Raw genomic sequence first — 12,727 nt, forward strand, 5'->3', positions numbered from 1 at the left:
AATGCTTAAAAATTGTTTTAAATACAAATATCAAGGTAACAAAATATGTGTTTTGCCTTAAAATCAGCCATATACCTTTACCTTGTCTTCTCGGTACCTTCTGTTCATTGCCTGCAAGGGGTAGGTAGCATTATCCTCACTACCTGCTTTCCTTTGAATAATTTTTATATTAAGCAAATAGCCCTGATATTTTAAGAAAGAGGAGCAACATAAACAAGTAAGATTGACCATTCACAAAAAAAAAGTTGGGCTTTATGCTTTTACAGCTCTGAGATTTCTTCAATCCTTAGAGGTAACCAGTAATTACAAGAAGGGACTAGCCTGCCTCTCTTACCTAGAATAAAGGTTACTGTCACGTGGTAAGGGAAAATTCCTTTCTTTCCATCAAAATAGATAAACACCACCTCATACTTAAGTCATTGAAAGTTAGAGACTCCCAAAATTCCATGAGTTACGATAAATAAATACTGATGAGGCAACTAATGGGGTTATAGCAGATGGTGACATCTTCGACAGCTGGTTCCAAATCCTCTCACCCTTGGAGGAAGAATTGAGGAAAAGAGGTGATATTAACTTATGTTTTATCTAATTTTATCTGTTTCTCCTCTTGTCTTATACCAAATTCATTAAGAATACCTACTATGTATAAAACATTCTTATAGATGCTATCAGGGTGAAGAGGCAGAATCTGAGTTGATAGATAATATGACATTAAACATATATTAATTTTGGTTAGGAGAATCAGGAAGTGCTGCTTGAAAAACTTGGCATCTGGGTTGGACCATGATGGACAAAGCATTGGAGATATAAATTATCCTAATTGTGAAAGTATAATTTGAACTCAACTTTGGGCCATGGTACCAATTCTAGATACCTAGATACATTGTCAATGGAAAAGAGGCATGCTGGCCTATCATGTTCCATTGATTTATCCATTCAACATATACTGTTGCAAACCTACTGTGTGCCAAGTTAGATATCTATACTATGTTAGATATTATGGGATATCAGAAGAACAAAAAGAAATATAACATATTTTTCACATTGTTAAGGAGCTTATAATTTAATTGGAGACATTGAAATTAGAATACAAGATGACTTTCATAGAGATATCACAAATGTGAAGTATACTAACTAAGTAAGATGAATTCTTATGCAGTCAAAGGAATAAATTTTCATGTTGGAACACTCATCAAAGTTCTTCATCGAGAAGATCTAACCTGAGTTAATTCTTTAATTTTAAATATGAGTTAGATAGAAAACACAAGTGTGATGATTACAGACAGGGTGATGATATCATTTATCATAGAGACCAGGACACTTTTAGAAAATAAAGGAAGGTCTGTTAATAATTACATGGTGACAGAAGATATATGCCAGAACTGTTGCAGGAAAATTGGGACAGTCACCCAACAGAGGAAATGATTATAAAAAGGAGAGAGTGGCCAATGTGCTTCCATACGGACCATCTAAGTATCCGCTTTATTCAACTTTAATCTAGTTTCTAACAATCACACCTACTTTTCCTTTTTTTTTTTTCCAATCAGTCATCAGGTTGACATATGTTTTTCTGTTCTCCTATGTGTGAGGTCTTATGTAATATTCCATTCTGAAGGGCACACACAGTTTAAGAGAAAAGTACGTTATTTTATGAGATATACTCATGGGAATGGATAAAAAAGGAAATTATGGATAGGAGAGATTTTGTCATGGACAGATCAGCACGATTTGATGACCAAACTGGTTGACAAGTGTTTTGTTGGTTTGTGTTGGCTTTTGTGTTGCCAGGCTTTGAGCAAGAGCCCCTCTCAGGACAAGAAGCTGCCTACATACCTGGAGGACCTTTCTCTCAGCACAGACAAGGTGGCACATGAAGTCAGTTCATCTCCGGGGAACCTGGGAGCCATTGTTAACATCCTTGATTTGCTCTCAACAGTTCCAATCCAAGTGAATTCAGAAATGATGATGGTGAGTTTGTTTAAACCTTGTAGGAGTTTGGGGGTATTGTCTTTTCACCCCTCAGGACTTGTGGTCAAGAAAGGTAACACCTCCCCATTATAGCTTCTTCTCTGTCATTTCCAGATCAGTGTCCTAGTTATGAGAGTCACATAACATGCTCTGCTACCTATGGCTTTTAGGATATAAGGGGATGTTTCCTATATTCATTTTGGGACCTTAAGAAGATTTCTTTAGTGAATCTCTGCTTTAATATCTTCATTAAAATAGAATTAATTGTTATCTTCTTTCTAGGAAAAGTAGGAATTAAATGTTTTCAGTATAGGATGCTCAAAATCAGATGTGTATAGAAAGCACTAAGAGGCTGGGAGGAAAGAGAATTCACCCACAAGAATGCTAATGAAGAGACTTGAATGAAAGGCTGTTTCAAGACATAAGGCCAGGATTTTAAAAAAAAGGGGGGGGGGCAGTTTGAGGTATTCAGGGACCAGAAACATTTAGGAGCCTTTACTACACTCTGGCACTAAAGGAGAAAGAGGAAACAGTGTACCCACAGCTGAGTGAGAGCTGCTTCCCTGGAGGAGGGCTCACTCAGCAAGAGCTATAGTGTCGGAGGGACATAGCTATTGCCAAAGATGTGCTTAGATGGTGTGGATGGGGGAGTGGGTAGTAGAAAAATCTATTTCAACTTTTTTCTTCTGCCACCATCCCGTCCCCTGCCAGTGCTTCCCACTGGCCAAACCCAACCAGGGACCAACTGGCAAGCAGTTTGGGTAATAAGAGTCTAAGGAGATTATATAGATTTCCTAGGGCTGCTATTCCAAATTGCCACAAACTGGGTGGCTTACAATGACAGAAAGATAGAGAAACTATATTGAGAGAAGGCACACATGGAAAATGACAAGTCCAAGTTTATGAGAGAATCAAAATGTTTAGCAAAAACAGAAAGATGCTTTTGACAACAACAGCATTGCTCATTTGATGCTTAGCATTTGAGAGGGTCTTTTGTGACTACCTTGTGGGGGAAATACCAGCCACCAAAAAGCCTTTACAAGCTTGAGGTTAAAGACAAAATAAAATAATTAATGAAGATCTCTGCTAGCCTACTAAATTGGCCTTAGTGGGTGGTTGAGGGTGGTTCTCACTATCACTATTGCTGAATGCTTAAGTCTCAGTCTTGGAGACCAACCCATCCTCTGCTAACTCCCTGCCATAAGAAGGTGGGTCCCAGGTCCCCACAGCCTGTGATGCCTCCTTTTCCTCTTCTCATTTCCTCTTACCTGTACCCACCCCATCAGTTTCCAAAGAGATGTTTTTTCTCTTGTGTAATTGAAAGAATTTGTTTGATTTGATCCCATGCTGTGTCAATTACAGAACGTTCTCTCTACGCTCAATGTCATCCTTGACAAGCCCATCCTGAGTACGTGGAAGGTGTTACAACAGCAACAGACCAATCACAGCTCACAGCTACTAGATTCTGTGGAAAGATTTTCCCGAGCATTACGGTCAAAAGATAGCACCGTTTTGTCCATCTCCCACACCAACGTGCAGATGAGGGGCATGGTAATAAAATCTGGCTCTCCAAAACCCTACGAACAGAGGTTTGTTTTCTCAGACTCCGACCTTTGGGGCAATGTGGCTATTGACGAGTGCCACGTGGAGAACTTGCAGCCAGACACATCTATTGTCACCGTGGCTTTCCCAACTCTCAAAACCATCCTCGCCCAGGATACTCAGGGCAAGAATTTTGCAAACAGCTTAGTGATGACAACCACTGTCAGCCACACAATAACCGCTCCATTCAGGATTTCAATGACTTTTAAGAACAACAACTCCTTAGGTGGGAAACCACAATGTGTCTTCTGGAACTTCAGCCTCGCCAACTATACAGGAGGGTGGGATAGCAGTGGGTGCTATATGAAAATCGATGGGGACAGTGTCGTCTGCAGCTGTGACCACCTAACGTCATTCTCCATCCTCATGTCCCCTGACTCCCCAGACCCTGATTCTCTCCTGAAAATACTGCTGGATATCATTTCCTACATTGGGTTGTGCTTTTCCATCCTGAGCTTAGCAGCCTGTCTAGTTGTGGAAGCTGTGGTATGGAAGTCCGTGACCAAGAATCGGACTTCCTATATGCGTCACATTTGCATAGTGAACATTGCAGCCTCCCTTCTGGTTGCTGACATCTGGTTCATTGTGGCCTCCACCATCCGGGACCATCACTACGTACTCAATGAGACAGCCTGTGTGGCTGCCACCTTCTTCATCCACTTCTTCTACCTCAGCGTCTTTTTCTGGATGCTGACTCTGGGCCTCATGCTCTTCTACCGCCTGGTTTTCATCCTGCATGATTCAAGCAAATCCATTCAGAAGGCTATTGCATTTTCTCTCGGCTATGGATGCCCTCTTATCATCTCAGTCATCACAGTGGGTGCCACTCAGCCTAGGGAAGTCTACACGAGGAAGAATGCCTGTTGGCTCAACTGGGAGGACACCAAGGCTCTGCTGGCCTTCGTCATCCCAGCACTGATCATCGTGGTGGTGAACATGACCATCACTGTTGTGGTCATCACCAAGATCCTGAGACCTTCCATTGGAGACAAGCCCAACAAGCAGGAGAAGAACAGCCTGTTTCAGATCACCAAGAGCATTGGGGTCCTCACGCCACTCCTGGGGCTCACCTGGGGTTTTGGCCTCGCCACTGTGTTCCAGGGAAGCAATGCTGTGTTCCATATTGTGTTTACCCTCCTCAATGCCTTCCAGGTAAGTTCTGAAGTGCCAGTCTTGCAGGAAGTATCTAGGCAGGTGGGACAAGTTAATGACAGAAACACAAACAGGAGTGGGAATGGGGAAGGATTTTAGTTCAGAGGAAGACCTAGCCCTAAAGAGCAGTAATCACAAGAACTCAACGAGGTAGAAAGGACACGTTCCTCTGTTCCCATGGAACCTCAGACCTCTTATCACCTGCATCATAATTGAGTTGCACATGTGACTCTCTTCTAAATGCCCTGGTAGTACAAGTAGGAGGAGAGTCCCTTCCCTACACTGGATTTTGCTATTTACCCAACATTATCTTGATGCCATCTATTATCTCCTAAAAGAAAAAATCCTCTATTAAACCAAGTAATTGCTGCAGTTAATTGCCACAAGCATTAAATGAGATCGCTCTTTGAGAGGTCAGGGACATCTGTCTTATCTATCATTATATCCCTAGTGCCTAAAAATGACCTTGGCCCAAAGTATGTGCTCAAAATAACCATTTGACAAATGAAATGAATGCTATGCACCACATAGAATGTTCTCTGGAAGCACTTGCTGAGGAACGACAGAATGAATGTCTATGTAAGGTGGGCATTCTATTGTATTATACTAAAATGGAAAAAGACACCCTCTTTGCTCTCCTGCAGTGCATAACTGGTGGTGGTGAACATGACCATCACGATGGGTTAGAAAAGCTTCAGCCGAGGTACAGATAACAAGCCTTTAGAGCACAAGGAAGGGAGTGCTTAATTCTGATCTCACAAGTGGGTGAGTAGGAAACGCAGGCCCCCATGAGCTGGTGAGGAGGTAGGAGGTCTGGAGGAGAAGTTGAGACAACACCCCTGGATGCTTATACCGAGACTATGCAAATTCTATTTTCTGCTACTGGGCCCAAGGCTCCAAATTATAGAGCTCATGTCTGATGACATTTATAATATGCCCTGACTAGAAGGAACTGATTATTCCACCCCATGGCCCATCATAACTATGTGAGGGCTACTGTAGGCATAAGAGGTATGTCTAATAGCATAACCATCAGGACCTCCACTTCACAATTGAGGGGAAGTAAGGAAATAGAAAATACCCTGATAACATAAAAGCATTTAAAGTCCCTGGTGTGGACCTACTGCATGTCTTTTAACATCATCTACTGGGCTCACTCCATAAGCACAGGTGTGGGAAGAGGTAGTACAAATTCAATGCCAGGTTAGCAATACTTTCTACTTTACAGAACAATAGAATATAATTGAAATGCACTTATTCCCAATTCTTTTTTTTTCAGGGATTATTCATTCTGCTCTTTGGGTGCCTCTGGGACCAGAAGGTAAGACCATGACAATTTCATGCTCCTGGAAAAGTCTGAGGTGCACGTGGCAAGTAGAATTTATGATGGCTTTTTGTTGTTGTTGTTTTTGTGAAACAATGCAGGTACAGGAAGCTTTGCTGAAAAAGTTTTCTCTGTCAAGATGGTCTTCACAGCACTCAAAGGTAACTCTTTCCTTTGTAGAGACTTTTGAAAAACCCTCTCCACAACTAGTTTTAGCATAGATGATTCCAATGTTTTTGCTTCTCTCCTGATTCAACCTATTAAGACACTATGGAACTATCATTAAGATGCTGTCCTCACATCTTTAAACAGGGGACAAATAGCACAGATAATGTCAATTGGAGGTTAAAATCAAATTTCAATTTTCAATGAGAAATAAACAGGGAGTGTCTGATGAGACTCGGGGTAGTAGAAAACACAATTTGAGAAATAACAATGAATAGAATTTTCTGTAATTTGTTTTGGAAAATAACAATTGCACTCAAATGTATTTCCCTGTTTACACATGTCAGAAGATACTAAACTCTATAACAATAAAAAACATTTGAAAGTTATTTTCCTAATACTGGTGATGATATTCCAGTGTCTCATGGTGCTCCTGCTTGACTGGTTTTAAGGAGAAGTGCATGTTTATCCCTGCTCTCACGTTGAAGTGGGATGAGAGATATTCAGACAGGCACCACTAGAGGGCAGCAAGTGAATCCTACTAGAAAAAAAGGAGGGCCTTGGTCTAACACATTTTTTTCTCGTTTCTAGTCAACATCCCTAGGTTCGTCGACACCTGTATTTTCTATGAGTTCTCCAATATCAAGAAGATTTAACAATTTGTTTGGTAAAACAGGTATGTAGTGACCCCTAGATGCTCCATGGGTTGATCCAAACACATTGCCCTGATGGGGAGACTCAAACCCCTGCTTTCCCAGTCCCCACTTCATGACATTTACTATACAATGGCCTCATTGGGGGCAGAGCTTAAATACAGGAACTTGATTAGATTTTCCCAAACCACCAGGAGGCTGGTACAGAGGGTAACTTCCTTCAGTGGAACAACTAATAACTTATGAGAAATAAGATTTGGAGAATCTAGAAAAGTCTGCAGACAGGTGTCTGTCAAAAGGGTATCAGCCTTAATAATGGAGACTGTAAACTGCCCGCCTTGTCAAACACAGACCACTCTTCTATTCCTGTGAAATGCAACTAGGTGGGTCATATTTCTGGGCTGTGGTGCAGCAGAGAATATGTTCAGAAAAGCATATTATTGGAGCCCATGCCCCGGTTCCTTTTCCCTTTTCCTTTTTTTTTGGGGGGGGGGGGAAGTGCATGTTTTACACGTTGACATTTATGAAATTACGCATATGTGTAAGAGGGATCCCCAAGTCAGCTATGCTATCAGAAACATGCACAGGTAAGTGTCCACCTTGGAAGCACACAATAAATAATATTAACGGCTTTGGGAAATGAGTCTCAGCTGTTTGGCAAGTTGAAACTCTGTGCCATGCCACTACAGTCTCCATGAAAATAAGCAGCACAATTCCTTCCAGCTTCTTGAAACCAACCAGTTCTCACAAATGTGGTATTTCGGGTTTCAGTTTGAGGCATTACACGAAACTGTAGGGCATTCGCTTTTGATTTTGAAGGTCACGAATTGGACCTGCTGAGAAGGGATGAGACCCTCAGGGTGTGTTATGAAATGATTCCACGTAACATGGAAGGCCAAGAAAAGCTGTCCATTGTTTCTGAATCACACAGACAAAAGCTGGACTTGGAGCAGTTTCCGAGGTCCCAGGGCCTGGGATTCCCCATCATTGCCACTTGGTAGCCTCTTGGGACAGAAATGCAGCTCCTGATGACCTCGTTGAGGGGTCCATAATCACTGTGACTTTGGTTTATGTTGCCAGCAGCCCCACAGGGGCCCCCAAGCAGTGATGGAAACCTTGTTAGCAGTGGCAGTTCACCAATCTGATGGTAGGGTGGCCACTGTGTCCCTTCCCTTGCTCGACACATGTCCCCTACTCTCCCTGTGCTTAGTCCCGGCTTCCTGCTGACACAGCCTGTGTGGTGGCTCCGGGCGCCCTCCCTGCTGCACTCGCTCTCAGCACTTCTGGTAGCATCCCCTGACTTCTCCTCTTTCCTGGTCTTGCTTTTTCTTCCCCTGCAGTTTTCTCTTTTCTTTCCATCTCTCCCTTTCTCCCATCACCTTCAACTCAGCTTCCAGACCCTTCCCAAGAGCTTCCCCAAGTCACCCCAATCCAAGGGGACCAGGAGGTTCCCTCCTGTGGATGTCCCATGCATGTGGTGGCATGTAGAGGGCTGCCCATGTGGAGACGGCTCTGTCCTTTGTAGAAATCTGGCTGCTGGTGTGATGGGAAGTAGTTAGTGCTTGTCTTGTCTGCTGCCACGCACGCTTGAGAATGACAGTTTTGTCTGTTCTCGGGCACTTGAGGAGGGCGGCATGGGTTTGATTCTGGCACGGCGAGCTTACCTGGCTCTTGGACTAGAGCTCCCCCTCGGGCCTTAGAAGAGGTCCCCCTCTCCCACCACGTGATCACCCAGGCTGGTCTTTTGGGCTAAGCTGCTGTTCTGTGTTTCAGGAACCTACAATGTTTCCACCCCGGAAACAACCAGCTCATCCTTGGAAAACACATCCAGTGCTTATTCGTTGCTCAACTAAGAACAGGAGAATCCAACCCATGTGACTCTCAGGGAACAGTGGCTGTGCTCTGAAAAAGAGATCCTTTCCAAGCCCTGGGTAACACATCCCTCCACAGGCTTCTGGGAGCTGATGCCGAAGAGACATTTTCAGTAGGGAAGAGCCTTTCTTGTGTAAAGACGGACGAAAAGTAATTGTTCCATTTATTTTGCTGCCCCACCCCCACCCTTGGTGTGATACCAAATGTGTATAGTATTTAAGTGAAACTCAACTTTCCCAAAGCCCAACTATCTGTCTATATTGTAAAATAGAATTTGAAAGAGACATTCTCACTTTTCACATGTTGGCCACAAAGATAAGCTTTCATTAAAATAATAAGTAAAAATGCTAGTACCTAGGAAATACTTCAGTGAATTTAAAAAAGGAAGGAAGGAAGGAAGGAAGGAAGGAAGGAAGGAAGGAAGGAAGGAAGGAAGGAAGGAAGGGAGGGAGGGAGAGAGGAAGGGAGGGAGGGAAAATAAAAACAACATTAAGAACCACATTTTAAGATTTCCATGTTCATGATCTAACACAATTACTAGACAATACAACATTGAGAATTAAAAAGTGGCTCAAAAATGCAAACTGAAAGAAAGCCATGGGGAAAGTTTAATACCTTCCTGGTATTTTCTTAGCAAAGAGAGGGGGGGAAAAGAAGTGAGAGCAAAAAATAGAGAGAAAATTACATCATCAGGATGCTTTCAAGTGGATAATAATATTGACCAGAAATTGCATGGAAGGAGACATGATCCTACACATCTACTTTTTTTTTTTTTTTTTGCATTTAAGGTTTGAGCTAAGTGGAATGAGTATGCAAAGAAAGTGTAATAGCCATCCTTTATCTGATCCAAGCAAGTCCAACTGCTGATTACATTTTATAGTTTATAGTTTTTTAATAGCTTATCAGAAAAGCCTTATGTTTTGGTTTGTTCCACATTTTGAAAGCAAAAATAAAAAAAGCGTATTTTTTATCCATTAATTGCCAAATGTGATATATTGCACTGAAAACAGATCCCAATTGTCATATATTATATGTAACAGCTTCCAGGTACTTCTCTGTGCATTATAGACTAGATTTTAATAATCTGCAGCACTGTATATTACTGTTATTGTTACTATGGATCTAGTGGGCTTTGGTGTATTGTGCAGCTCTCTGTGTATTAACGCTCTCAGTCTTTAAGTCTCCAGACCAATATACATGTAGAGTTTTGTACAGTGTAACTTGTGTTCATTCCAACCACTTGGAAATCTTCCGGAAAGTTCTACAGCTGGCTAGTCCAAGCTCTCACTGACACTTCCCCTTGATGAACAGATGGTGGAGGTTTTCCTAAGAATTTGATTATTTGTGATTTGTGTGTGTGCGTGCCTTTCATATAAATACAAATATTTATTAAATTTGCATCCATATTAAAGTCAACCATGTGCTGCAGCTACAGCAACCATATATTCCAACCAAAGTCATAATGAGACAATAAAATGTGGGACTCCCTGGGAAATGGGGCCCAGGGGCTCCTCATTCGGACCAAGGACCTGCCCACCAGGAAGATAGGACAGAAAGGGCTGAGATGCAACAACCATTAGTTTATCAAGGTTCGAAAGAGTTTTCTTTTAATATTTTAACTCATTAAAAATCTCTTCCTTTTCATTCTAAAGTTTACCCTGGCTTTCGTTTCTTCATGGGGAGTGGGGTGGGGGGGCAGGTGGAACAGATAGAAATATTAACAATGTTTAAAGTAAATGAACTCTTTATTTCTACATATTCACAAATGGCCTAGACATCGAGTTCCACGTTTGTTGAGTGTTGTCACTTCATTATTCCAACGGAATAGTTCATTATTTAAAGCCCCTAAGGGAAATGACCATCAATCAGGCTACACCATTCTCCAGGGCACAATCAACTGTGGGCAGGGCTCAGCACTGACAAGTTGGAGGATCCGCTAAAGTAGAATTAGACATTAGGGAAAGATTGGCTTTGGCTGATCGGGTCCTGGGGTTTTATCAGGGAGAACAGAGGCAGGGGTACACGCAGTGTTAGCAAGGCCATTTTGACACGACCAGCCAAGGAAAGCAGAGAGCTGGGGAGGAGGCTGTGGTTCTCATGTTCAAAAACACAATGGGACCAGAAACACTGAGTTCCAGCCACTTCTGCAGGGCTCCTTTGGGAATCATTGAGTTCGATGTTGTGAAAGGAACCTCTGTAATGGCAGGAACCTTTGGCAGCGTTCCATAGAATGTGAATATGGCCATCTGCCCACATTCGTTAACTAAGGCACGTTCCCTTACCACACACACACACACACACACACACACACACACACACACACACACACCTGAGGCATGCAGTGCCTCCCACCTCGTGAGCCACAGCACTGGATGCAAATTCCAGAAAAGCTATGTAAAAAAAAAGTTGGAGAAATAATTTTTGGTTTTCTCTCCCACCTGCAAGATACATAGTTCAAGCCCTGCTCTTGGCCAAGAGTATCCTAAACTGAGCAGTAGAATTCAAAATTGTAAAGGAGCACAGCCATGAATCTGTAACTGTATGAAAGTGAGCAATTAATATAAACTACAGAAATATTCTCTGGGAAGATTGCAAGTCCAGTGAGACACATCATATCTCTTTTTATCTTTTCTATGAAATGTATTGGGGTGACATTGGTTAACAAAATTATTCAGGTTTCAGGTGCACAATTCCACAACACATCATCTGTACACTGTATTTATTGTGTGTTCACCACCCCAAGTCAAGTCTCCGTCCATCGCCATGTATCTTCCCATACCCTCCTTCCCCTCCCCCATCCCCATCACGTCACCTCTTGAATGAGTCACATGTTCACCATCCTTTTCCCTGTTTCTTATTGTTTGTGTGGACAAAGAAGGGAATGAAGCATTCATGGATTGTTCAGAAGTAGGTTGCTCTGGCCAGAAATGAAGTAAAACAAAGGAAATCACAACCTTTTGTGTTTGTGTAAAGAACTTCAGAGGGGCTTGTGTTGGAAGGTTAAAGAAAAAGCTATGAAGAGAAGAGAAAGATTATAGCAACCAGTACATGCAGATGCAGGGGCGGAGTTACTCTGAGGGGAGTAGAACAGGAAGTCACAACCATTTGAGAAGAGGAAATCGGGGTGGTCGTGGAAATGCCATGTGGGTGGAATGTGTTTCATGTGTGGCATGTGATGGTAATGTCACACGGCTTCAGCATCCCGAAGGGACAGTCAATCACTCAGGCCAACAGGAACCGGATTCCCCGAGTGTGCAAAATCGAGGAGGGGCTTACGGTGGATAGTTCTCTCTTATGTATTTTCTTTTAAGTCAATGAAAATATTGTCTCATCATTTCAAAGATGTTAGCTTTGAAATGAGGTGCTATAGGTTTCGAAAATTAGAATTTAGGATTTAAAATCCTGTCTTAGTATGCCAGCACACAGTTCTGTTTTCCTTTCATGCTTATAACAATAAAATATTTTACAAGAGCTGGTAAAATACATAAGTTGTCTGCTCTTTTGCAATCTGTTACTGTTGCTGTTGCTGTTTCAGGCGTCGTCCTCCATGTCAACCACAATTTAACTCCATTATCCGCACAGTGAATGATCCCTTCCATTTCCCAGGCTTGGGAGGGAGAGGAGGGGGCGGTGCCTGAAGCTCAACCACTGAGCTTAGTTGACAGACAGCTGATGCCTTTTCTCACACCATCCACACCCCCGCTCAGCATGTGGATCCCAGAAGCTTACAGAGGGTTTAAACAGGGGTCCTTGAAGTAACGCTTTTTAGGACCTAACTTTGTGGGAAACAAACAAACAAATGTTTGTTGTAACTGTTGTGTGTGGTCTGGCTGGGACCCTCATGGACAGCTGAAACAGAACCCTGGGAGTTGTTAGCCATAGATATTTCCACATATCTCCAGTATTCATTTTCTATTGCTGTGTAGCATATTACCACAAACTTACAGGCTTACAACAACACTCATTTGTCATTGCACAGTGTCTGTGGGTC

The 12,727-nt window shown here is 42.4% G+C and overlaps 1 protein-coding gene across 4 annotated transcripts in view; it reads left to right on the forward strand.

Moving 5' to 3' along the window:
- The window catches only part of ADGRF5 (adhesion G protein-coupled receptor F5), a 104,555-nt gene extending 92,348 nt beyond the window's left edge, over positions 1 to 12,207 (forward strand). For 3 of the 4 annotated variants that reach the window (XM_079780856.1, XM_079780859.1, XM_079780857.1), the window contains 6 exons: positions 1,789 to 1,968; positions 3,331 to 4,722; positions 6,002 to 6,043; positions 6,148 to 6,207; positions 6,803 to 6,887; positions 8,638 to 12,207. In XM_079780856.1, the coding sequence (XP_079636982.1) occupies positions 1,789 to 1,968; positions 3,331 to 4,722; positions 6,002 to 6,043; positions 6,148 to 6,207; positions 6,803 to 6,887; positions 8,638 to 8,717 (1,839 nt within the window). In that variant the 3' untranslated portion in view covers positions 8,718 to 12,207. Of the gene's footprint in view, positions 1 to 1,788; positions 1,969 to 3,330; positions 4,723 to 6,001; positions 6,044 to 6,147; positions 6,208 to 6,802; positions 6,888 to 7,944; positions 8,012 to 8,637 lie in introns of all 4 variants that reach the window. The other variant, XM_079780858.1, reaches the window with a different exon arrangement.
- The last annotated feature ends 520 nt before the right edge of the window (positions 12,208 to 12,727 follow it).

Source organism: Cnephaeus nilssonii (genome assembly GCF_951640355.1).
Source record: "Cnephaeus nilssonii genome assembly, chromosome: 9".
Taxonomy (NCBI): Eukaryota; Metazoa; Chordata; class Mammalia; order Chiroptera; family Vespertilionidae; genus Cnephaeus; species Cnephaeus nilssonii.